This window comes from Dasypus novemcinctus, chromosome 3, assembly GCF_030445035.2.
Source record: "Dasypus novemcinctus isolate mDasNov1 chromosome 3, mDasNov1.1.hap2, whole genome shotgun sequence".
NCBI classification, from domain to species: Eukaryota; Metazoa; Chordata; class Mammalia; order Cingulata; family Dasypodidae; genus Dasypus; species Dasypus novemcinctus.
The window spans coordinates 148,237,258-148,264,703 of record NC_080675.1 but is presented as its reverse complement, the minus strand read 5'-3'; the positions used below and the strand labels follow the sequence as shown (position 1 = coordinate 148,264,703).

At 39.4% G+C, this 27,446-nt stretch overlaps 1 protein-coding gene and 1 pseudogene across 5 annotated transcripts in view; both read right to left on the bottom strand.

The window, feature by feature from the left end:
- NEO1 (neogenin 1) overlaps positions 1-27,446 on the bottom strand; it is a 259,394-nt gene that overhangs the window by 29,984 nt on the left and 201,964 nt on the right. For 4 of the 5 annotated variants that reach the window (XM_004476598.5, XM_004476596.5, XM_004476594.5 and 1 more), the window contains exons 9-18: positions 26,878-27,032; positions 24,117-24,265; positions 23,618-23,756; positions 19,498-19,547; positions 18,312-18,459; positions 13,446-13,556; positions 12,148-12,342; positions 2,984-3,079; positions 265-488; positions 39-177 (exon numbers count right to left, since the gene is read on the bottom strand). In XM_004476598.5, coding sequence (XP_004476655.2) covers positions 39-177; positions 265-488; positions 2,984-3,079; positions 12,148-12,342; positions 13,446-13,556; positions 18,312-18,459; positions 19,498-19,547; positions 23,618-23,756; positions 24,117-24,265; positions 26,878-27,032 — 1,406 coding nt within the window. The remainder of the gene's footprint in view (positions 1-38; positions 178-264; positions 489-2,983; positions 3,080-12,147; positions 12,343-13,445; positions 13,557-18,311; positions 18,460-19,497; positions 19,548-23,617; positions 23,757-24,116; positions 24,266-26,877; positions 27,033-27,446) is intronic. The other variant, XM_004476595.5, reaches the window with a different exon arrangement.
- Positions 4,480-10,679, bottom strand: LOC139438217 (DDB1- and CUL4-associated factor 5 pseudogene; annotated as a pseudogene).

Below are 27,446 nucleotides of genomic sequence, written 5' to 3'. Positions count from 1 at the left end.
AGAAATGTCATGTGGCATAAGGCTCTGATGTCACATACCTAATTCAAAGGTGGTCCCATGGGCTGTCATACTCCATGTGCTTGATCTTCGGCCTTTGGTTACCATCACAGAGAATTCATAGAGTGTATTTGGTTTTAAACCAGTCACCAAGTAACTCAAAGTTGTTGCATTTGCATTCTGGAAAAATATGAATCAATAACTTCCAAATTAGAAAATAATTTTTAGAATAATATTTTTTCTCACCTACAGCAAATGTGCCAGTACCTTGTACTTGGTGTTTGCTGGGATGTTGGTTTTCCATCGGACTGTGTAGTACCTGGAGTCTGTAATCTTCTGGTGTTTGGGCAGTGAGTTGTCCGCCCATGTAATCCTTATGGTGTCATGACTCAGACTGGAAGCCTGAACTCCCACTGGTGGCATCATGGGAGTGGGATCTGGCACTGGAGTGTATGGAGCATTAATAACAAATAAATCAACTTCAGAAGTGTCTGGGTAAAAAGTAATTAAAAAAGGGAAGTGGCATTTTAACATAAAAATAAAAGGAAAGGGAAATGCAGGGTAATATAATGGAATGAAAGGTGAGAAATGGAGAAAAAGAAAGAGACCGAGAGTTAATACATAACCACCATTCATTTAAGAGAAAAATTCCACTTGTGTTCTTTCAGGAAAAATTTGCAGAAAAATGTCTAGAGAAGCAGTACTTAACTATATTCTCTACTGCATTCCACAGGCATACTAAAAATTTTAAAATCCAGTGATTACATTAATGTATTTGTGATGGAATTTTTAAAAAATTGTTGCAAATTCTACCATCTGTCCAGTAAAGATCATGGAAAGACAAATAAAGACTGCTTTTTAAATCAAGTCTATAATTTCTGAACAATCAACACAAAGCTCATAATCTGTTTTGATATTTCAGTGACTATGGCTGGATTTTCTGGACATAGTTTAACAGTGCATATAACTGGACATGTAAGGGTTCTACTCACAATTTGAGTCCTGAATGACAGTCAAAGGCAACTTAGCCTGGCCCTAGTACTAGGGGTATCTGATATCCAACCTAGTGTCAAGTTCGGATCTGCTCATATCCTGGGTCTAAAGGCATTACAGTGATATGGTTCACATCGGAATAAAGCAAAAGGCACTCAAGGGGATTACTCTTGAGGAAAGGTAAGCTGACATGCTAGAGTAGCTGCTGTACTTTCTCCATATAAAGTCAGAGAACAAGTCACTGATAGATCCCAATCAGTTATGGGAAATGCCATGGTTATCATGGGCCCAACAGACATAGTCTTTAAGAACTTTAAATTTCAGAGTATTCATTTGATGGAAAGGAAAGTCTATATTTATATGCTGGCCTGTGCCATATGCAATGGACACATTCTCTGCCTAAGCATCATAGCCAAAACAGGCCAGAATAAGCATGAAGGCTCTAAGGACATGGGGCCTACAATACATCAGGATCTATTTGGACTTTCCCTAGATTTTCTAAGTATACACACACTGATTGATTTTAAGTTCAATATTTAAAATGGGGGTCCCATGTGGTTATGGTATCTAGCCTTTTCTGAAACTCAAAATCTGAAATGGCACAGGCCTTGTATGGGATTTAGTGCCACGTCAAAGTAACAGTCTCTCCTCATTTGTGTAGTTCTTACATATTGAGAACTAAAAATAACAGAGGAACAGCATACATTGTAATCAAAGGCTTTGTTCAAAGATTGTCAGGGCATATACTAATTAGTTACAGAAAGTACAGCTACAGGTGCAGAAATCACTAGAATCGTTTGAGAAATGTTTTTTGTTTGTTTTTTATTTATACTAGCTCTTGGAAAAAGATAATGAAGCTACATGATTTAGGAGAATTTCATTGTACATTTTCAGCCAGAAGACTATGTTTTCAAGCCACAATAAAAGAAAATAATTTCAAATTTGTTTTTCCTATTATAGGCTGATTTAAGAAAATAGCAAACTACTTATTTAAAAATCCTCATTCGACCTTATTTTTTTCCTTTCTGGAGTACCAAAGCTTTTATACAGAACTTATAAATTGTAAGGACATAAGAGCAGAAGAAAGGACAGAACTATCAAACATGTAGTAATGATGCTGGTCTTATTAAGTGGAAACTAAAAGTAAAAAAAGGGACAGAGATTATCTTTTATAAAAGGAATACAGCCAAATCTGTATTGTTACATAAAATATCAGAGGATATAGCAGGCAATACAGATTCAAAATTATGAGAAACAAATGGAAAAGAGCATTACTAAAAATGGTAACTTCTACCCTTTTAAAAAATTTACAATTCTAATACATTTACTTCAATAAACATTGTCATTCAGAACTAAATTAGATGCTTTATATATCTGTAAGAACTCATATATATTTTAATATATTTAAAAATAGATAAATTACAAAGAAAAATAATGAATACTTGGTCTCTTCTGTAATAAATGTATAACTTATCAAATATATAGGACCTCTGACTTGATACTGTTTATATAAAGCTTACGAAAGGCACCTAGAAAAATACTTTCCCAACCAAATCAGATGAGTGGTAAAGCAGACAATGAGTTCACCAATCACATACGTTTGTTGCCACCATCAGTAATCTATATAATTCCTTCAGAGATACAGAGCTCCTTTCAGTTTTTGAGTGATCTCAGTTATAATTCACATGATTAAAAGATAGAAAATCACTATAAATGCTCTCAAAAGTATACTTTCTGGCTCCCAATACATTAATACATGTTATACGTTTACACGGAATTGCTTACATGACAGGATTATTACTTTTAAAGAGCAAAACAGGAATTAACAGAACTTCCCATGTTGAAAGCACACTTTTCCCTTGAAGACTGCACCCTAAACTGCCATATACTTTTCCTCTGCTGACACCTCTCCCTATGAGTTAGGCTTCATGCCAACACCCTCCTTAAGCTCCCAGATAACGTACTGCACACCAGGGCAGACAGGACACCTTACCTGTGTGAGGTCTGGTCACAGCACTCTCATACAGGGGGATGCCTTCACCCACATTGTTAAATGCTTTCAGGGTAATCACATAGTGGGAGCTGGGATCTGAAGGGAAGAAACAAGTCAAAACACTAAAGAAATTCCTCATTACAGTGTTTAAAAAATTCAAACGTGACTGCAGAAGAAGTCAGGAAGGAAGATGTTTTGATTCATAAAGACTGGGATTATTTTGGGGTGGGGAAGAGATGTGGAGATGGAAGCACACACAATACAGAAAAACTGGTTAGGATCAACTTCTTGGATTAGTTCCAGAAGTGGAGGTTGACTGTGCCTGAATCCTCTCTTGTCCCCTACCATGGGTTTTAATGATGTTCATTGGGCTTAGATGAAAATGAGTAAATGGGATTTTCATATATTGGAAACCTGTAAGTAGAGTGTAGAACTCAAAGAACCTTTTTTTCTCCCTCAAGAAGGACAGTGAATAGAACAAACAAGGTTGAGAAGTAGATAAGTAGACTTTTGAATGTCCTTAACTCTCCAGGGGGTCTCCACACCCAGGAACCCCCAAACCTCATCTAATCATCAGGCAAATTTCTCGGTTGGATAAAATATAGCCAAGGTTTGAGTTGGCTTGGAGGGGATACAGCAGATAATGTAAGACTGGCTGATTTGAGGCCAGCATGCTGTCCTAAACTAAAAGAAACACTTCCTCTAGGTCAGTGGTTCTTAACAAGGGGTCCACGAGCTTAAACTGAAATTCAAAAAAACTATTCTTATGAGGATGTGTTGGTGTGGTTGTGATACATTTATTAAATAATACACGGTATAGTGTGGACTTAGTAATGGGTCTGTGGTTTTCACTTGACTGGCAAAGGGATCTGGAACAAAAAAAGTTAAGAACCCCTGCTTTAGGTGATCATACAAAATGTTGCTAAGTTAGACTCAGAGAAAAGAAAGGGTATTGAATAGGTTAGATGGAGTTCATTTTCTACTAGCTGAAGTAAATTAGGAAGATACTTTTATTCATCACATATTTGATACAGGCAAGATTTAGTATGAGTACTTCAAAGATCCGGTTTCACAAAGAAGACTTGGGCTCCATCAAAGGGTTCCAGAATGAGGGTCTGACCCATTTCACTCACTTCTGGCAAAGTTGGACATTTTGGAAAAGTGCACTGCAAGGGACCTGTCTCAAGTCAAAGGCTTCAAACAGCTGCTATGCATGGTCAGCCACCCACACTCTAGATACCAATGGACAATATATACAGTCACCTAGGAGAGAACTGACTACATATGCAATTAATAAGACTTCGCACTTAACTGGTGAGGCAAAGGAGGAAAGTGCTGGAGTAGGCAACGTGGTTTATGGTGATGGAGATTGGAGATAGAGGCAGAGTGACCATGATACAAATTTTCAAGGCTTGATTTGAGGCTTTCTTCTACTCACTCTTTACTCTCTCCCTACATGCTCCCCCCACCATACTGTCTTGATTATTGTAGCTTTATATTAAATGTTTTTTTTCAGGCCCTGGTTTTATGTGCCTTTAATATTTTTTTTGATCCTTTCCTCTGTGTTCCCTAAAGAGTATTTTTTTTTGGTAAGGCTACTTTTTTGTAGATTCTCACCCCCCATACACTTTTTTATTTATCATATTTTTAATTTATTCTCTGAGGAGGAATTTTCTAAATCTACATCTTCCAAATAGACTCGGTGCCTTCTGAGGCCCCTGTGGCCATCAACACCCCACAGCTGTCCGTGGCTGGAGGATTGGTGGGTCCTCTCTCTCTAGCACTGGGGATGCCTCATAGGCCACTTCAGACCCACAACAGTCTTTGTGTAGGAGTGTCCCTGTCAGGGACAAGTTATCATGGTCAGTGTCCAAATGTTCTGGGGAAGTGTAGGTCACCACCTCCCAAGTTCTATCTGTTGTTGGGGGGTGAGGGGAGTGGGGGTGTAACTGTCCACTGTTATGGCTGGCACCAATGGTTTCGAGGAGCCTCTCCTCACTGTCGTCAGATTGAGTCCTGGGACAGTTGCCAGGCCTAAAGCTGAGAGTGGAGCTAGATGCCCTGGGGACAGGAAGAGAGGGTGGCTCCTCAGCCTGGCTTCTCAGGGCCTTGCTCAGAGCTTTTTCACTGAGCTTCTTGGTTTTGAAAAAGTCACCACTGTTAGTTTCCTGAGAGGTGCCCTCTGGCACCTCTACCCAAGGGAGGCTGCCGTGCTTGTGGCCTGAACCACTGCTGGAGTTTCTAGTAGAAGTCCCTTCATTAGAGGCATCCTTGCTATAGCCTTCAGGGGGCAGGTCTGGGTTCCACTGGACCACAGCATGTTTAGACAGGCTTTCTCACTGGAAGAAGGGACTAGTTCCTGATCTCCCATCATCTGCCTCCCTAGTCACTAAGAAGGTCTCGACATCTTTGTTATCTGAGTAGGAGATGTAGGAGTAGCAGAGCCACTTATAAGCTTTACAGATCTTTTGCTCGACTGACTCGATGTCAGAAGATGGCAATGCCTGGCTCAGCTGAATCTTCAGAGGGGAAGTGCTCCACTCAGGGGAGGAGGTGGGGGGAGGAAGAGAGGTCGTCCACTTTGATCTGTTGGTAATCACAGTTGTCTTCTCCTAAGTATGTGTTGATGGGCTTGGTTGGGGCACTGTGCCTCTCTTCTCAGGGTGTCTTCTGTCAGTGCTGAATGGCATTTCACTGCCAGGTGGAGGCTTGACATTCATTTAGTTCCTCTTTGTCCTCTGAGCTGCTAGAGCTTCTGGACTCAGCTTCAGGGCTGGGTGATGGTGGCCGGAGGAAGAGATCAGTGTCTAGTTCAACCTCATAGGTAGTTTCTTTGAAATCAGACTCACTGGAAAGGGCCAGGAAGAGCTTATCCTGGTAGCACAGCAGAGCAGACAGGTGCTACTGATGAGAAGCTGCATCCTCACATGTGGTGGAGCTGAAGCCACCATATCTGTGGTGGTGACCCTGAGGCCCCAGGTGGAAGGCACTGTTGGCAGATCATCTACTGAGGGGGTGGGGAGGCTGAGGACTCTGAGTCAATATAGCCCAAGCACTCACTGACACTGACATCACTGTCTGAGTTGGAGCTCCAGCCCTTGATCTCACAGTGCACCAAGGAGTCAAAGCAGACAATCATCCTGGGGTGCTCCTGGACAGATTTTTTGGCAGGTCGTGTGACTCTCACTGTTTGGCACCAGCTGATGTACTTTTCATGAGTACAGAGGAAGCTGGAATCATCCTTGATCCCAACCATCAAGGTCTCTGGTACATCCTATCCTGGCTGCTTGTACAGGCTGCTCTGGATCTTAATAATCTTTTCTATACCAGAAGAGCAGATCATGTAGGTATGGGGATTAAATTTAACCTAGTTAACAATAGACCAATGCCCTTTCAGTACCATGAAGGCTCCTTTGACTACCCTACCAATGCCACCTGCTTCTGGATCTGTAGGAATTCTCCACATGTACAGGTTGAAATCATTGAAGCCTGAAAGGAGGTACTGGCCACGATCTCCTGCAAATCAGCAGCTTTTCATGGTGCAAGAGATGAAGTAGCCCTGATTGTCAAACTGGAACAAAGGCAGACATGAGTGGATGTCATACAGCAAAGGGGACAATGACACCTCAGCGCCAGGAGCTGGGTCCCGTTGATGTTGAATTGTACACTCATGGCACTTTGGAGGGACAGGTTGCCACCATAGCACAGGAGAGAACTGAGGTTTTTGAAAATCCCAGAGTCCCACTCCTTCCTTTGAACTGGCTGTGGCCAGTAACCTGGGCTCCACAGGATTAAACATGACACTGTGAAAGGCTGACGGATAGTTTGCCAGGCAGAAGGGTTCTCCAGGGGTAGACTCCTGGATGCCTCTGATAAGAACCTGGCCATCATCTGAGGAGCTGGCAAAAATGTCATTCACTGGGCTCACCGACAACCTATATACATCATCATCATGGGCAAACACTTCCAGGGCCTCGCTGTTTTCAACATCACAAAGAATAACTTGCTCATCATTTCTTTTTGAGATACTTTGGTGTTTCCACTGTTGAAAGCCAGACAAAAAATACTGGAATGATGCTCTCCTTTCAACTGTATGGGCTTGACTCCTGAGTGGATGGCTTATTCCCATGTGCCACAATACAACTGGTGATCATCTCCTTCTCAGGCTGCCTCCCAGGCCAGCTATCCTCGTCATCCTGAACCCGCTGCCACTCACACAGCCGCTGCTTTCCCCCCACGCTGTTATCTGGATGGCCCTTTAACCAGCCATGGCAGACAGGGAGAGGTGTACAAATACTCAGTGATGTTAGCTGCTTTCATATTAAATTTTGGTATTGGGTAGTGTGGATCCTCTGTCTTTCTTCTTTTTTTTTAATGGGCTATTTTGTTCCCTCAGTTTTCCATATATATTTTAGAATCAGCTTGCCAACATCTACAAAAAAACCTACTGGGATTTTACTTGTAAATACATTGGGGAGAAGTGTTATCTTGACTGCATCTTCCAACCCATGAACATGGTATCTTCACTTACTTAAGACTTCTTTAATTTTTCTCAGCAATGATTTCTAGTTTTCACTGTATGGTTTTTGCACATATTGTAAATATTTCCAAGTACTTCATATTTGTAATGCTAAATGCAAAATGGTGTAAATGCATTTATTTTAATTCTAATTTCCAACTGCTTACTGTTATTAGACAGAAGCACAATTTTTAAATAATTGACTTTGCATTCTTGCAAACTTGCTAAACTCATTTATAGTTTTAGTAGCCTTTTTTTTTGTAGATTACTTAGGATTTTCTACTCCACTAACCTTGGGCAAATCTAAAGCTCAGATCATGGCTTCTAAATATTATTTTTCATAAAAGAAACCAGGGTTCACTGGGTAAATGGCTGATTTCAGGGCTGAGGCTAGGAAAACACAAGATGAGCCTGGAACATCTTAAAATGTATCAAAAAGGAAAAAAGAGCTTAGAGAAAGATGGAGATGCCAAATGTATACATGAGTCAGTATAAAGAGGCTCCCACTGCCTATTCTCTCCTTATGTGGGAGAAGGAAAGCTCTTCTTTACTACAGAATGCTAATAAATGTAGAAGAAATGTTGGAATAAGAAAATCACCAATGGGAAACACCATAGTAAAACTGTTACGATAGATGTAAAGCCAATGAGTGAAAGTCTAATGAGAAACAGGATTTATACAAAGATTTGGGATATCTCTCCAAAGAGATACTTACTAATTACAAAGGAAAAAATAATTTTATAGTCAAGAAACTTGGCCGATGCCATTTTAACCAAGTGATCAAAATTAACATCACTAGCAATAGGCTAATTGGACATCATGTGCCTCCTCATATGATGCATTGACAAGAACACAACACCTCTCTGCTAGTCCTTTAAAAAAATATATAACCCAAATCTAATAATGAGGAGATTAGACAAATCTAAATTGAGGGACATTTTACAAAATACAGTCTGTACTTCTCAAAAATGTCATAGTTGGTGGGAAGATGATGGAATAGGGAGCTTCAGAACGCAGTTCTTTCACCAAAACAAGTATTAAACAAACAGGAACTGTCTGAAACAGCTATTTTGAAACTCCAGAGGCCAGAACATTGTACAGCATCCAGGAAGAGTGGGAGGAAGAGGCTGATACAATGCAGTAAAAAATGGTAAACTGCTTTTACAACAGGCTGCCGTGAGGATGAGTCCCTGCCTGGATTGTTGGTGACAAAGGGACATTAAAACACTCTTCCCCAAGAACAGGGTTGGGCAGAGCCAATCACTAATCAGGGGCTTTGATTAGTGAATTCAGATTGCTGGGGGCTCAGCTCTGAGGGCAGCCATTATTTCAGCCTACCCTGGATATATGGGTAGTGGTGGAGGAACTTAAAATAATATGGCACTTTCTCAGGGCTGTGAGGGACAGTTAAGTTAAGGGCTGCATTTGCTAGGCAGACAGGAAAGCTCAGCTTTGGGGAGCTGCCAGAGAAGTTTTTGGCCCCCTTCTTTATCTCATCTCTGGGCACTTTGGAGCCAGTCTGTTCCCTCTTTGTGGGTCCCTGGCCCTGTTTTGACTGGGAAAGACTGACTTGGGGAAGTTATCTCTGGTGTGTTCTCCTCCTTCCAGAATTTGTCCTCCAGGCAAAAGCAGCTTGAGACAATGAAAAGAGTATAAAAAACTATAGAGGCAGACAGTCTGGGACAGAGGCCTGCTGGCTTCAAACATCCAGGAGAGGGAGGTCTGTCCCTGAGAAAAAGAGAGGCAATCAAACTTCTGTAAACAGGGGAACTACAAAACAACAAGCAAAAGCCTGGGACAAGAGAGAGGCCCAGAAAGACAGGAAAACCCCTGCATACTGCATTTGCCATGGTCAGACCTTTCTGACAAGAGAGCTGAAGTACAAGAAAATCTGTCTTGGGAAGCGTATTGGGCTCAATGGATAGAGCGTCCGCCTAACACATGGGAGGTCCAGGGTTCAAACCCAGGGCCTCCTGACCCTTGTGATGAGCTGGCCCATGCGCAGTACTGATGTGCACAAGGAGTGCCGTGCCATGCAGGGGTGTCCCTCATGTAGGGCAGCCCCACACGCAAGGAGTGTGCCCTGCAAGGAGAGCTGCCCCATGTAAAAAAAAAAAAAAAGCACAGCCTGCCCAGGAGTGGCTCCGCACACATGGAGAGCTGATGCAGAAAGATGACACAACTGAAAAAGGAGACAAATTCCCAGTGCTGCTGACAAGAATATAAGCAGACACAGAAATACAGCGAATGGACACAGAGAGCAGACAACTGGGGGGAGGGTGGGAAAGGGAAGAGAAATAAATTTTTAAAAAATAGATCTGGAAAAAAAAATCTGTCTTATCACCAGCTGGTTATAAAACCAAGAAAGAGACATCTCAGATAATCTCAGAGTTGATATTTTAAAATATTACAATGTACTGAATGCAACAAAAGAGTACAAAACAAAGAAACAGGAAAAGATGGCTCATTCAAAGGAAGAGGATAAAAACAAAGAAAACATCAATAAAGAACATGAGAAATGTGGACATATTGAACAAAGGCTTAGAAAATGATCTTAAAAATGCTCAAGGAGATGAAGGAAAACACAAGAAAGAATTAGAAGCATATCAGGAAAACAATGAAAGAATAATATGAGCCTTAGTTAGAGAGAGAGAAATTTTAAAAAGGAACCAAACAGAACTACAAGAGTTGAAGACCACAATAAAATAAAAAAATGCCTAGGGTGGTTTCAAGAACAGAATGGAGTGGGCAGAAGAAAGATTAGTGAACTTGAAGACAAGACGCTGGAAATGAGTCAGGCTAAGGAACAGAAAGAAAAAAGAAATATTAAAAGTGAAAATAGCCTAAGAAGCTATTGGGGCACTATCAAGCACACCAATATATGTGCCACGGGAGTCCCAGAAAGAGAAGAAAGAGAAAAAGGAGGCAAAAGGAATATTCAAAGAAATAATGACGGAGAATTCCCCAAACTTACTAAAAGACGTGAATATGCACATTCAAGAAGCCAGAGAATACGAAACAGGATATATCTGAAGAAAAATACACCCTGGCATATATCGATAACATTATCGAATGCAAAGGACAAGGAGAGAGTTCTAAAAGCTGCAAGAGAAAAGCAACATGTTATGTACAGGGAGTCCCAATTAGATTGAGTACCTGTTTCTCATCAGAAACCATGGAGGCAAAAAGGAGGTAGGATGTAATACTTAAAAGTGCTGAAAGAAAACTGCCAGCCAAGAATTTTATATTCAGCAAGACTCTCTTTCAAATATGAGGGAGAGCTTAAGACCTTCTCAGATAAAGAATTAATCTGAGATAAATTACGTGGTTCCTCAGAAAGGTAAATATAGAATTACCATATGACCTGGCAATCACACTACTAGGTATATATCTAAAAGAAGTGAAAGCAGGGAATCGAACAACTGTTTGCACACAGATATTCAAAGCAGCATTATTCACAATTGCCAAAAGATGGAAGCAACCTAAGTGTCTACCAACCGATGAATGGATAAATGAAATGTGGCATAACATACAATGGAATATTATTCAGCCATAAAAAAGAATGAAGTTCTAATACATGTGACAACATGGATAAAGCTTAAAGACATCACTTTGAATGAAATAATCCAGATGCAAAAGGACAGTGTATGATCTCACTGATTTGAAACAATTACAATAAACCAACTCATAGAGTCAGAATCTAGAATATATATCACCAGGGGACAGGGTGGGGATAGAGAATAGAAAGTTAAGGCTTAAAATGTACAAGTTTCCTGTAAGGAATGATGGAAATGATTTGGTAATAGAAGGTGGTGATGGTAGCAAAACCTGAATGCAATTAACAGCGTTGAAAAATATATCTGAATATGATTAAAAGTGGTAATGTTAGATTACATACATGGGAAAAGAATAAAAATTTAAAAAGAAATTCATGGAACTATACCAACTGTGAACCCTAAGTTAAACCATGGACTTTAATTAATAGCATAATTATAAAAATGTGCTATCATCAATTTTAACAAATGTTCCAGACCAATGCAAGGTGTTAGGGGTAGGGTGATATATGGGAAACCTATATTTTATACATAACTGGTTCATAAACCACAACCTTTCTAATAAAGAAAAAAAAATATCATAGCTATGAAAGTCAAGGAAAAGCTGAGGAACTGTTCCATATCAAAGAAAACTAATGAGACATAATAGCTAAATGCACAATGATTCTGGGCTAGAAAACCATGTTCTTCTTTTGTTGTAAAGGACATTAGTGAGGCATTTGGCAAAACAGAGATAACGTTTATACTGTCTCAATATAAATTTGTTATTTGATTACTGCATTGTGGCTTTGTTAGAAAATGTCTTTGTTTTTAGGAAATGTGCATTAAGGTGCTAATAGGTAGAGGGCCACCTGGTCTGCAACATACCTTGAAATATTCCAGGAAAAAAAATGTATATACAGATAGAGCATGATAAAGCAAATGTGGTCAAATGCTAACCTTTGGGGAATCTGAGTGAAGGATATAGAGTAATTCTTTGTACTATTTTTATGACTTTTCTGTAAAAATGAAATTATTACTAAATAAAAGGTTAAAAAGGAAAAGAAAAACAAAACACTTGCATAGCAACTTCCTCTACTTAGCAAACTTACCTAGATTTTCGATGGTGTAATAGCGCTGCTTATAGTCCACTTTGATGGTCTGGGCATGGGGGCTGCCAATGCCATAACCAATGGCATAACCTCTGACCACAATGTTCTGATTTTCTGGAGGAGTCCAGCTCACTACGATGCTAGTGACAAGGGGGCGGACATGGAGAGAACTAGGCACCTCAGGAACACGAGTTTCTGAGAAGAAAAGTGGAAAAGCAAGATTTGATCCACCTTTCTCTGGAGCATTTTACCAAACTTGGAAAACAGTGTTCAGCAGTTGGGACTAAGTCTTTTTCCATTATTTCCAAGATTTCAAAGAGAACTTGTATGCACAGTGAAATATGGTCCATCGTTTTACTGCATCCTAATAAGCAGTTTAAGAATAAAACAAAATCGAACCAGCCTTACCACTATACCACTATCATGGACTCTGACAGCATGGTTAGGAAATATAAGATCATGCAATATTAATTTGGAAAGGAAAGACAAAGAGATCCATGGATCTCTGTCCAAGGGAGAAAAACAAACTGCCTTTCAATAGCTACCCATCCCTCTTGATCCCACAGCCTGTCTTCAAACTTTACCAGGTGGAATGAGGAAAGGATAACACTGAGTAGCAGAAGCCTGTTGTCAAGAGGTGGCTAAGCACCATATTACAGCAATGGTATCAATTATTTACTCCCCTAAATAATATAATAAGTCAGAAAAATGGAACTTTAGAATCACAAAGTGATTCAAATGGTGGGAGACCAAACAACCTAAAAAGGTGGCAATTTATAGTATCTTTCACATACATTATTTCAAAACATAAAGTACTACCTTATTTTAAAAATTAATAAACTAAGACACAGAATTAAGTCTTCTGTCTTCCAAGTGTGGCATCTGTCACTGATAATAAGTGCCATATACACCCTCCTCCCCCATATGGAATCACTCATTGAATATACAGGCAAGAAAAAGGGAAAGTCCAGGACTAAAGGAAAGGGGAAGCTACAACAAAAATGAAGGTATGATTTATGTGGGTCAGTCTTAAATTTTAAATCATCCATCTACTTAATAACCTTGTTTACAAACAAACAAACTTGTGTACCTGTACATTTTTATTTCATTTGGTTCTGCTTAACAAGAGATTTTTAAAAGCCACTGCAAAAAATACATTCCAGGGACCATGCTACATTATAGGAATTAAAACTCACAGATTTAAATCATTTTCACCCAAAGTCTGTGGCTTTCCAGTTTGACTCATTTAATACCGTTGGTACCTAGCACGTGCCAGTCCTGCCAATTGTTGTTCTTACCATCTAAGTCACTTTCGAAGGTTTCAGCAGACACCCAGTCAGTAGCTGGGCCTGTACCGTTGATTGTTAGAGCAGCCACCCGGAAATTATATTCAGTGCCTCGATCAAGACCTGTGACCCAAACAAGAAAAAGACAGGTGGAACAAGGGCTCCAGAAAACCAGAGTCTCTCATTAAAGCAAACATCTGATCCACAAACTCAGTAAGACGTGGATATTCTTCTAAATGGGGAATACATACATAGCTACTATCTTAATAAAGTTTCAGTTAAAGGCAATACGGAATCAGCAAAACATAAATACAACACAGAGTAGCTCCCACTTCTAAAGTAGAGGCTGATGGCCATACTACCCAAGAGAAGAAATGGAAATGAATAAAGCTTCCAGGGGAGTACAGTTTTCTTTCTCTTTCTCTTTCTCTCTCCCTCTTTCTTTCTTTATTAAGAGGTCCAAGGCACCTAAGAGATCATTTAACCCAGTCTTTTGTTAGTAAGGAAGTTAAGGCCAAATAGAGGCCAAGGATAATGAAAGAGGTACAACAAAGGCACAGTCATTTGATCTCAGAAGCCTGCAAAAACCAGAAAAGCATGCAAGGATATGAATCCTATCAGGTTACCTCTGCTCTCGGAGCTGCCCCAATACCACAGAAGAAAAAATTTAAACACCAAATATGGTCTAGAAATCTATTTCTCAACAACCTAGTAACCCATATATATAGTAGTAAAAGAGAAAAAATTTTCTATTAAACTATTATATATAATATCAGTTAATAAAGTACATGACTTACCAATGTAACAAAGGCAACCAAGATCTAAATATGAAAGTCTACCCTACAAAGAGGGCAAGAGTGAATAATAGTAATTTATTCCTAAATTCATATACACATTTTTAGAGCACTTCAATACCAGATATTCTGGTAGGTCTTGTAAAGGTTATGAAAAATTATTCTACCTCTCTATATCCAAATCTTGGCTCTTTGGTCAGCAGCACAGTATGAATCTCCAGTCAAAGAGAGATATTGAAAGAGAACGTTAATAACTTGACCAGGCTGCAAGTTAGCCTTGGCTCAGTCCATCAATTCTGTCACGTGGTGTGGGGGGAGTGGTGGTAGGTTCTGTTCTCTGCAGGACCACCCTGAATCTGCCCACAAGGAGCAAGAAAAATGGAGGAGCAAACTGGCTGGGAACAAATCAGTTTACCTCTCTGCCTCTACTGAACCTGGACTCCTAGGGAAAATGGCTCAGGTAAGGTCCTGCAAGAATCCAATCAATCAGATTATCATTCCCTCCCCTATGGGAATAGTCAGGGTGTATGACGAGAGCAAGCACGCATAACCGAGAGAGAGAGGTATATGTAAGAGGCTAAGGAAACTACAGAGTTTATAAACTAAACCTAAAGCACACAATACATATTATAAAGATATGGCAAAATGTGTTAAGTACCATTCGATTAGTGATACAAAAAGAAGAAACAATAATTGCTTCTGGATAAAACTTAGTTTACTCATATAATTTATGGTTCAGTATAGGATATCTTGGTAATCCATAATAATATTTCCTAATACTGATCGAGTTTCAAGTTAATGCTTTAAGAAAACACAGTTCTCTGTTTTTGCTCACCAATTATCCTCAGTGTCAGCACATATTAGTAAAAGCCCAAGAAAAACCTGTTAAACAATTGAATCTGGACGTGATTTTAAAATGCAAGAATTTTCCTGATAAACAAAAAGCTATCTTTACCAAGATAATGACACTTTGCTTACACATAATTTTATTCTGAGAAAGTGAATATTGTCATGGACAAGGATTGGACTTTATTTTTATATTTTTAGCACCAAGAACTCTGTGTGGTATACAATAAATATCTTTTATTAAATATTCAAAATAAAATTATTATAGATGGTGTTATCTGTATTTAGAATAAAACAAGAAACTGATTTTATTTTTTTAAGATTTATGTATTTATTTTCTCTTCTTCCCTTTCCTCTGGCCCTGCTGTTTTTGCTGTCTGTGTTGTCTTCTCTACTCATTTTCTCTCCTCTAGGATTCACCAGGATTCCATCCTGGAGACCTCTGATGGGGAGAGAGGTTCCCTGTCAATTGTGCCACTTCGGTTCTGGTTTCTGCTGTGCTTCACTTTGAACCTCCCCTTGTCTCTCTTTTGATGCATTATCATCTTGCTGTGTGACTCACTTTTGCAGGGCACTGGCTCACCACACGGGCACTCACGCGGGCACACTTTCTCTTCTTTTTCACCAGGAAGCCCAGGGATCGAACCCAGGTCCTTCCATATGGTAGGTGGAAGCTCTATCACTTAAGCCACGTCTGCTTTCTAAGAAACTGATTTTGAGTGCCTCTTTTACCAATTTTTCTGTAATACTCCTTTAGTGAGACTTCTCAACACTACTGTAGGCCATGTTTACTTGGTGTGGCTTAAATATATGGGGCTCATGTGAAGAAACAAAAAGACCAGAAGACATCCTTGCAGCCAAAACATTCACCTTTACCTATTTTGAAGTGTCAATACCATCTGTGAGGTGGGAAATAAGGAGAAAAGCTTGCTGGATTACTAGAGCACATTTTTTCAATGTCAGGGGCTCTCTCAATTTTTATGTATTCATACCTATAAAGAAGGGAAGACCCAATATACTTTTTCTTTTTAAAGATTTATTTTTTATTTATTTCTCTCCCTCTGCTCCCCAGTTTCTGCTCTCTGTGTCCACTCGTTGTATGGTGTTCTGTGACCGCTTCTATCCTCATCAGCGGCACTGGGAATCTGTGTTTCTTTTTGTTGCATCATCTTGTTGTGTCAGCTCTCCATGTGTGTGGCGCCATTCTTGGGCTGGCTGTACTTTCTTTCACACTGGGCTGCTCTCCTTATGGGGCGCACTCCTTGCACGGGGAATACCCGTGTGGCATGGCACTCCTTGCGCACATCAGCACTGCGCATGGGCCAGCTCCACATGGGTCAAGGAGGCCCAGGGTTTGAACCACGGACCTCCCATGTGGTAGGCGGATGCCCTATCTATTGGGCCAAGTCCACTTCCCCCAATATACTTTTTGACCTTAGATCTAAGGATCAAGAACCTGACTCCTGGGGGGGAGCACAAGAAAGTGGCTAATGCCAAACTTCTCTAATCCTTTCAATGGGTTGAAATGTAAGGAAAATTAGAGATCCCAAAACCTGATTAAATTAATTCTCAGGGCTTAGATAATAATGACAATACCTTCTATTTTTGTAGCTCTCTTCTACCAGCTCTGTTTTGGAGGTTCCTAGCAGAAATCAACTGAGTCAAAGCTTTTGTCCCACTATAAACCTGCCTTCTTATTGTACATTATAGCTAAAGATAATTCACATCTGTTGGTTATGAATGTACCAGACTCAAGTTCATATGCTTGCTTTTGAAACATAGATGAGTTCTGTTGAGTGACAAAACTAAGGTGAATTCAGGTGCAGCAGTGCAGCAGCAGGCGTAGTCCACATGAGGTCACTCCTAGGGCAGGGATACAGTAAAGGGGCTGAGGCTGATGCACATGAAGCTGAGAATGACAGAGTCAAAGCTTTGTGCAAGTAATACAGGAGTGCACGGGAGGGAATCTGTTCACCAGAGTCAGTTCTGTAGCTCAATTAAGCATCTATGAAAACCCCTAAAAAATAAGGACAGTTTAGGGGCATCTGTCTTTATTTTTTGTACTCATGGTTCCAACACCCATGGGGGAGAAAGCTCTCAAGCTCCCTCCCATGTTCCTCCTGCAAAAACCTTGTTCTTAATTCACAGAATCAGGAACTAGAATACAGGTTACTAGGGTCCAGGATGGGAGTAGAGAATGGGGAGCTAATGTTTAATTGGTATTGTGTTTCTTCTGGGATGATGGAAAAGTTTCAGTAATGGATGGTTAAAGGATGGTGGTGTTAGTGGCACAACTTTGTGAAGTGTGTATTTAAAGTGGTTAAAATGGAAAATTTTAGGTTGTATATATTTTATCAGAATAAGTTTTTTAAAAATCCCATAGAACTTTACAGTTAATAGTATAATTACAATATTATTTCATAAATTGTAACAAAAGAACTACACTAATGCAAAGTGTTAATCAGTAAAACTGTATGGGGGGCACTATATGGGAACTCTGTATTTTCTATATGGTTTTTCTGTAAACCTATGTCTTTAATAATAAGTAGAAGCCAAGTCCACCAACCAACCAACAAAACATGCATTTACTAAAAAAAAAAAAAAAAGAAAAAAAAAAAAGGGAGAGAGAGAACCTTACTCTTGCTTAGTCACTCTATATCCTGTGATCTCCACAGAAAACCCATGTATGCCCCAAGAACTATTTTCACTAGGAATGATACTTGCTCTGTTGCACATAAAGGGAAAACAATACAAAAGAGCTGTATCTACTAAAAAAATTTTAAATGTTATAGTATCCACAGTAGCAGGTATAATATTGCATTGCGGCATCTATTCTCAAATGCTGCTCCAGGTATACATGAGTGGCGTTAATATTATAAAAATCAGTTTGTAAATACTTGTGCCAACCAGATTGAGGGGAGTAATCTTTTTCTTATATAATAGTTTTGCTTTATTTTTCATATTACAAAAGAACAATTTGTACTAAAAAAAGAAAATACAGAAAATCATGAGGAAAGAAAAAATCAAACACAATCTTACCACTCAGAGATGGCAGAACTTGTATGAGTGTTTTTCATCAATTTGTATTGCCAGAAGAATGAACCACTAAATGTTTTTCTGATCTATTTCTAAATTCTTTGTATAACTTAACAGCTCAGAACAGTTATTAAACTAGTGTAAATCAATGCCTGAGAAAGACACCATCTCCCAGCTTTTGCCTATGCGCAGAGCAACTTACCTTCAATTAGCTGAGACAGCTGAGTCTCAGTTACCAGGGTCTCAGTGACATCACTCTTTCGTGAGGCCTTTCGGTATCGAATCTTGTAGCCAGTAATCTGCCCATTTTGTGTGGCTGGAGGAGGAGGCTGCCAGTGAATCATAATACTCTGGGGAAAGACAAAGATTATAGGAAAAAGACTGAATATCTCAAAAGTGTGATCCTAAATGTTTTACACACAATTATTCTTACTTCACTGTGTTAAAGAGAAGGAAAATAAAGGCACCAAGGTGTTCAGAGCTTTACGTTAGTAAATAAACAATGAAAAATACTTTTAAATTTTAAAGGGCTCAGCGATCAAATAGGGGATTATATATGCAGGCAGTAATCCTTGGGGTCCATGACCTCCTGGGTAATTTGCTAGAGAGAAGACCTTGGGCAAAAGTCTCAAAAAGTTTTCAGAAGAAAAATAAAAGGTCGAGGCAGATGGATTAGGAAGTAAACTACTGCTAGGTGTGAAGGTTCATTTATCCATTCCCACAGCTGGATTAAATAGTTTCTAGAACTCTTCAAATAAAGGTATCTTTAATTAACGTGGTTGTTTCTTTAAGGGAAACAGGAATCCTGTAGTACTTTTTGAAAGGAGTGACTGTCTCAGTTGTGTACATAGTCCAGAAGGGGCTGAAGGCCTCTGAGAGGCATATGTGGCCCTGAGTGTGGAGTGTGTGGAGACTGGCTAGAAGGGATGGTTTGAGCACATGCAACCAGCCTGACAGAGGTTTGCCTCTGATGCACACTGGGCTCATCTCACAGCCTTAAGGAACTACGTTATCATCAGTAACTTTTTATTTTTGCCTTATCGCCAAAGGTCCGGACAATTCAGGTCTCATGATTTATATAATAACAGCAATTTATTTGCAGAAAGGCTAAAGCAGTTTTGGCATCAAAGAAAGACAGTAAAGCTGAGTAGAACAAATTGGAGTTGTTTCTAACCCAGTTTTATTGGCAAATGCCACCTTACTTCTCTGCTTGATTACAGCTGTTTTTAATTAAGTTCCAATTTATAGGTTTAGTATTTTTAAAAGGAGATTATTATAGTATCTGTATTCATTTATTTTGGTTGTTTCCCACAGAATCTCCCTCTCAATAAGCCTCTCTGAAGTTCAATAGTATACCAGTAAAAATGAACAGCAGCAAAATGTTTTACCTTTGAGTTTCTCACTTCTAAGGACAGATTCTGAGGAGCAGCACTGGGAACTAGACAGGTGGAAAAAAAAAAGGCAAAAAGTATATCAGTATTTTTTTCAATTACCCACATAGCACCCACCATGGGATGGTCAATGTTCTTGGCCAGATTTCACACAAATGCCCATCTCACTGATTATTCTATCTAAAAATATAAACCCAGCTGCCAGCACCATCATGTTTATACTACTATGTGGATGAGGTGTGGCCATGTTTGATTCATTTTTTTTTATTCACCCCTCCCCCCGCGGCTTACCTGCTGTCTGTTCTCTGTGTCCATTTGCTGTGCATTCTTCTGTGTGTATTTATTTTTATATATTCCTCCCCCCCCCCTTTGTGGCTTGCTTGTAGTTTTGCTCTCTGTGTTCATTTGCTGCATGCCCTTCTGTGTTTTTACCTGTCTCCCTTTTTTTGTTGCGTCACCTTGCTGAGTTGGCTCTCTGTGGCGCTTGCGTGCTGGCAGCTCTCCGCGGTGTGCAGGTGAGCCTGCCCTGACAAGGAGGCCCAGGGATGCAAATCCAGGGCCCCGCACATGGTAGACGGGAGCCCAACTGATTGAGCCATAGCTGCTTCCCTGTTTGACTCATTCTTAAAAACCATACTCAATTCACATACATGAACCCATACCAAAGTCAAGTTGTACCTCTGGAAAGTCAGATACTTCCCAAAGGCTCTAAATCTTTATGGACCTGTCTTCCTGATATATTTCGAACCTTCAATATATTCTTCTGAATATTCTTTGTCTTGGGGAAGGGTCACAAGTTTTCTGGAACTGTCTAAACGAATATGATCAGTGAATGAACTGGGTAATGTCATTATGGGCCTTAATGAGATATACACAAATCAGTGAGCTTGGCTTTCTTATGGGGTTCCTAAAATGGTTTTGGAGGCAGTTCTCAAGTAGAGCAAAGGGATATTTAAGCAGTGACAGCTTACTAAAGTGAACCATCAGGCTTTCCAAATCAACTACCTAGCAGAGAAAACTGATTTAGATGAGAAGTTTGGAACTTTGGTTAAATAAATAGCCATGTAACTTTAGGTCCCCATGTATTAGAACATAAGGAAGGGGTCAAAGTTAATGGCTTATACACCCTCCAGCATTCTCCCCTTCACTGTGACCATTGCAAGCAAGGAAAACTTAAAGTAGACATAAGTTTCCTCTCCACTCAAAAAAAAAAAAAAAAAAAAAAGCTGACTCTAGCCCTTCTCTCCTATTCAACCCATGGAAATATCTCTCTCCACCTTTTTGCCACTTGTTGGCTAAATATGTAACTAAGTGTCCACTGTGCTATAAGCTTGAGAGAGACTAAGTCTTGTTCACAATCATTTCTCATGCCTAGCACAGTGCATTAGGCCTGCACCTGTTGGGTGCAGTGGGTCTAGAGTAGGACTTAGGTTTCTTTATTTTAGAAAAAATCATATCAATGATTCCAGCCACCACCCTGTCAAGAACTTCTGGCTTAAATGCTGAGGCATCTAAAATAGTTGGTGATATTGTCATCGTTGTCTTCATCATCATTGCTAAGATTTGCTGAATGTTCATTTCATGCCAGGAATTGCTAAATACTTTACATTTGCTTTCACATTTAATTCTCATAACAATCACACTTAATCCCACGACAATCCCAATAGGAAGGAGTTTCTATGATTATTCCCATTTTATAGATGAGGTGAGATTCCGGCAGTTAAGTAACCTGCCCAAGGTAATTGTCTTGGCTGCCAAGGAACCAAAGTTTGTCTTAACTCCAAAGTGGTGCCTTGACAACAGCCTATAAGACACACCCAGTTCTTGTGAAAGGTACTGGAGTCAACATACCAACCCATTTAGTCCAGGTAAAACCGGGCTCACGTACAGCTTTAAAAGTCTACATTAAACACTATTTTCACCTTTTCTCAAAAGTCTTGACCAAATGGCTTATGTACTTGGCTAACCAAACTATAGTCTGTATTCATTCGTTATTCCCAACTTTTTATCTTAAAAATTTCAAGCCCACAAAAATACAGCAGGAATAGTACAATGAACACCACATATTCTTTTCCTAGATTCACCAATTGTTAATATAATGCCACATATGCAGTATTTATCAATATGTATATACACATATTTGTCTATCTATATTGTTTCTGAATCACCTGAGAGACAGTTGCAATCATCATGAATACTTCACTCCTAAAACTTCAGCATGCATTTCCTAACAAGAACATCTTCTAACTACAATGATCACATTCAGAAAATGTAATGTTCCTACAAAACTGTTATCTAACATCCTAATAACATCTAATACTTAATATTGTCTAATAAGTTATTAATAGTATTAAATAACTGTACCAACAGTATCCTTTATAGCTTTTTTCCTCCCCAGATACAGGATTTAGTCAAAGATCATATATCTCATTTTGTTTATGTCTCCTTAGTTTCCTTTAATCTAGATTCTAGAACGTAGCATTTTGAAATAATTTTATGAATCCCAAAAGAAGGAAAACTAATCCATTCTTGTGAGTGTGAGACCCTTGGGCTACATCAGTGAGGTGTGACTGAGGTTGAGTCTCCACCCTTTTGCTGGGTCTGATAAAAACAGACACACACTGATAAAGGAAGGCACTATATTGATCCTGTAAAGTGAGAGAACTGCACTCCAGTTTTGCCCACAGCAGAGCTGCAGGGAGATAAGGCCCCAAGAGGCTTAAAGAGCTGAGCCCAGGGAGAGATGAGCCATATGCCTGATAGCTTGCAGCTGAACTCAAGAAAAAAGTGAAGCAGTCGAGACTGATAAAAGAGGCCCAGAAAGAGACAAGCTCTATGCCTGGTTGCCCTCAGCTAAGCTCCGTTCCGGCAGACTCTAGAGGGGAAGGCAGAGACCTCGGCAGAGATCGGCTGCCATCCGGCCTCACTACAGGGCAGATGACTTTGGTGAGAAGCATCTGTGCTGATGCCTTAATTTCAGGGCCTCAGAACTGTAAGCTTTACCACCCCACCCCACTCTACCCCAATCCCCATTATAAAAGCCAACACATTTCTGGTATTTTGCATCGGCAGTTCTTCAGCAAACTAAAGCACAGAATGATTCCCCAACTACTTTTTTCTTTCATGTGACTAATATTTTTTGTGAATCCAGGCCAGTCCCCCTCTCCCCCAGAAAGTCCCTCAATTTGGATATGTCTGGTTGTTTCATCATGATCAGATTCAAGTCAAACATTTTTTGGCTACAACATAAAGTTGTGTCTTTCTCAGTGCACTGCATCAGGAGGCATGTGATATCAGTCTGTCCTTTCATTGGTGAGGATAAGTTTGATTTACTTTAGGGAGTCAAACTATAGTTTTTAAAGCATGTGTTTTTATGTATAAGGGTTATATTCATATATGCACATTTTTAAAAAATGTTATTTTTACAACAATGGATTTAGCTGAGTTTCGTGAGATATACAGCCCTTACTAAGTGCAATGGACTCTGACAGTTTCTGTTTTATTTTTAATTAGGTGGTTTTTTAAGCAAAATTTGTTATTGTCTTTTTTTTAAAAAAAGATACATAAAATTATCCTGGTCTTGGCTTACTCAATCTCTTTGGCAAGTTGTACTAAGAAAACACTGCGCTAGTTCATGGATACATGTATATATCTTAGCTTAGAAATTCAGTCATGGATGAGAAATGAAATGGTCACAAAACACTGAGGTATTAAGAAAATCTATCTGGCATGCAAATATGATTGGTAAGCAGAGCAAAACTAGCCTTCCAATAGCCGTGGAATGATGTGTGTGATGAGCAAACAATAGTATTTACTTACACAAAAGCTTTGGCTAAAAACATGGAATGTCTATTCAGTACCAGGCACTGTATGTTCTATGCTGTCTCACTGAATCCTTATGGCAACTCCATGAAGTTGGTATTGCTTACATTTTTCACATAAGGAAACATACTCAGAAACGCTGTGATTAGAGCAAAGTCGTACTACCGGAAACTGGGAGAACCGGGATTTGAACCAAATCTTGACATCAGAGCCCTTGATCTTACCCTTGATCTTGCCCTTGGTGCCACCAGGGGCACCAAGCATGGTATTTTGTTTCAAAGACATACAGACTCACCATCTGACAATGTTCGAACAGCAACATCTTGTGTGGAGACTCCAGGACCATGCTTATTGTAGGCCACTACTCGGAAACTGTACTCTGTATATTTCTTTAATCCATTAATGATGTAGGAATGACTTCCAACGTCAACATCCTTGAGTAAAATAAAACAATTTACACATACACAACTCAAGCCAAAAGAAAAGCTGCAAAATAAAGAATTAACTATACAAATTTTATATCCTGCACGATACAGATCTTTTCCCCCTTATACAGAATGTTATTTAATCATGAACAGTGGCTATTTACTTCAGAAATACTGCTTAATGTTTAGTAACCCATGCTGGAAAAACTACAGAATAAACCTTGGTACAAAGAAACAGAATTTGTCCACTTTTCATTTTCCATATATTTTCTTCCCTCAGGTTTCTAGTCAAGCATCTCATGAGTTTTGGAAATATATTTTAACTCTACTATTTCAATCAATGGATTAATAAATGGCTTCATTTTATACCTGTTCTTTATCAGTCCCTTTTTCCATGTAGTACAATTTGTAATTCTGAATTTCCCCATTGCCAGACAATGGTGTTTCCCATGTGACAGTGATGGAAGTAGGTGAACTTGCATATGCTCGGATGTTAGGTGCTGGGCCAGGGAGCTGAACTGGAAAGAAAATTTTAAGAAAGCAAAATGTAAATGAAATTTACTGTACTCTTCAATATCAATTCTCAGAAATATTGTCATATTGGTCATGTTTAAAACACTGTAAAGCTAGAAAACAATTGATTTGACTGATGTGGTTTTAGGATAATATATAACTAACTTCCCTTTATATGATGAAAATTAAAATCACAAATTATCTATGAAGTACCTTAAATTGATTCCAAATTAGAAAAAATGAGTACTGTGAATCTTCTTGCAGTTTATACAATTCTACTTTTGCAGCTGGACTATGCAGCACAAAAAGCAACCACCACAAAGAGAGCTTTCTTTTGCCAGGCAGTGTAGCAAGCACTGGGGATGAGCTAATGGGCAGAGTACATACTCACAGAGAACTTCCAGTTCACTAGGTAAGTCACACTTGTAAATAGTTACAAATATGTCAGAAGTCCTAATACAGCAAAGGTATAACAAAAACAGAGAGAATACTCAATTCTTCTTTGGGGGTGAGGGTGATGAGAAAGAAGGGAAGAACTGGTTAAAACTTCTTGGAGTCAAGAAGAATGAGTAGGACTTTGCATAGCTACCAAGAGAACAGTCATTCCTATCAATGGAGGCTATATAACAAGTCACAGAATTACATGGTGCATCTTAGTTGAAACAGATAATGGATGTGGGAAGGATAATATTGAAAAGGATGGCAGGAGTCAGATAATGAAGAACCTTTAGTGCCTTGTATGGAGTTTGGATTTTCTCTAGTAGGTGTTAGGTAATTACTGAAAAACTATGAGCAAAAGCATGACATGATCAGATCTGTTTAGGAAGGACAGCTTAACACATGCATGGAAGGAAAACAAAAAGGGGACACGACTAGATAAAGGAATAATAACTTTAAAATTAGCTACCATTTATTGAATGTTTACCATTAATCAAACATTAAGTTCTTTGCTTGTATTTTCTTATTCAATCTTTTCACTAATCCAAAAGAATTGGATACTATTATCATCCACATTTACAGATGAGGAAACTGAGGTTGAGAGGTTAAGAACCTTTTCCAAGTAAAGAGAAAGTTAGTGAGCAGTGGAGCCAGGAGTTGAGTGCTTTCTCAAGAGGGCAGTAAGGAGATTATTACAACACCCTCAGCAGCATGTAGGCCTAGGTGATCCGGTGACTGATACACCATCTTTCTGTCTGGCTGGCTCTAACTCCCACAATGGCTCACATACATTTCTAACATTCCTTTCTGTCTGACTGACAGGTTCCAGTCCCCATTAATACACAAATGCAGGGGAGCTGCCCATGCCTACACTTTAGCAGACACTTCATATTTGAGAACAATTTCTTTGGCACTGCTGTTTCTATAATAGACATCCACTGGATTTTAGAGCTGGGAAGGAAAAAAGCCCAACAAAATGAAAAATAAACTGGCTTATTTGAATAACAGCACCACAGCTTAAGATTAGTTTTGCTACCAAAGAAGAGAAACCTGAATATGGTTACTCCAACAGTAACTGCTTTATTTAGCCATGAATCATTTCATTTGCTTAATGTCAAGAGCATATTTTGTGCAGCCTGACAGGTGGGATTTGTCACACTTCTGCTGCTATGGAAAGCTTTCCTCTAACTTATTAAAAGGGAAGGAAAACAAAACAGTACCCAAATTCCCTTTAAGTCACATTCAATATATTCATTGGCTAAGTATAGGCAAATATGATCCTAAAACAGGCGCTAATGAATTCCTTCATTTCAGCTGTACAGTGGCATAACACATGGATAAAAATTTTAAGTTGGTTTGTGAAGATAAATATGTAAAATATTTTTAAGGGCTGATTCCAACTCTTAAACCTCCCCACACAAATGGAATACCTCCAGCTGAAATGCAAATCTCTCTCTACTCTTTTGCCATAAAATATGTTAGTCTCTCTCCATCCTTAAAATACAGTCACCAGAATTACTTTAACCAAACTCTTTGAACAAGTGATTGTGCTGCCTACTTTCCTTGTGATGACAGCACTTTTAACACCATTACAACTGTCTATTTACTTATTTCTCTGTACCAGACTGTAAGTCCCTTGTAGACAGGAGTCAAGCCTCAACCATCTTCGCATCTTGACTCCCTAGAGCAGTGGCTGGCATGTGTCAAACACTCAACAAATCTGCTCTTCCTTACATCTTTTCTTTTCCTCTCTACATCTGATAATGACACTCCTGTCCAGTGATTCTCAATAATTTGACCCACAAGCTCTGAAATGATAATGAAAGCTATAGGCTTTTTCCCAAGAAAAATGTGAATATGCTCAGGCACACAAATATTTCTGTGCATTTTCAGAAGGTTCACAAGACCCCAGGATAGAATTCTTGCACTGGGTCAAATCCAATGGACTTTTCTTTATTCTCAGCATGACTCACCTTACATGTACACGATTTTATCCTGTTTCTGGGATTTGTGTAATGCAGCTTCTTTCCCCAGGAATACTCTAAGTCAAATGCTTCAAGGCCAAGTTCAGTTATGCAAGGCTAAACCTAAGAGAACTTCAGTTTATACAGATCTACCTAAAGGTGGGGATGACAGACGTGGGGTGGGGTGGGGGACGACGGGACACACGGTGACTTACCCTCAGGCTGTGTTTCTACCCGTAGTGGAGCTGAACTCTCTCCAGAGCCGTGCTTATTATGAGCCATCACTCTAAAGATGTACACAGTTGCTGGCATTAGGTTTTGAATGGTTACCTGCATTTCTCCTGGGCGACTGGTATTCTCAACACGTTCCCTTTGGACAATGAAGAATTTAAAAAGAAACAGGATCAATTAGGAATATTCCTAAGAATGCATATTTTCATTTTCACTGCAATGCTTATACATACCACTCTACCACTCTACATCAAATTTGAGTAACTTTAGGTCAAATTAACTCTCAATTCTCAAAAAATAGAAACAAAAACAACTTCTGGAGAGCAGGATACAGAGACTGGCAAAGAGTAAGGTCATACATATTTGACAACTCACAGATCTTCTTGCTTAAACATTATTGACACTGCTGGTCATAATCACAGAGAAGATACACAGCAGGCTCTTACCAGCGCTACTTCAAATGGGGTAGCTGGTCCTCAACTTTATGGACTTGAGGAATCACTGAGTTTTAAGGAGTGATTCTCCTGAAATTGGGTTATAGGTATGACCTGGT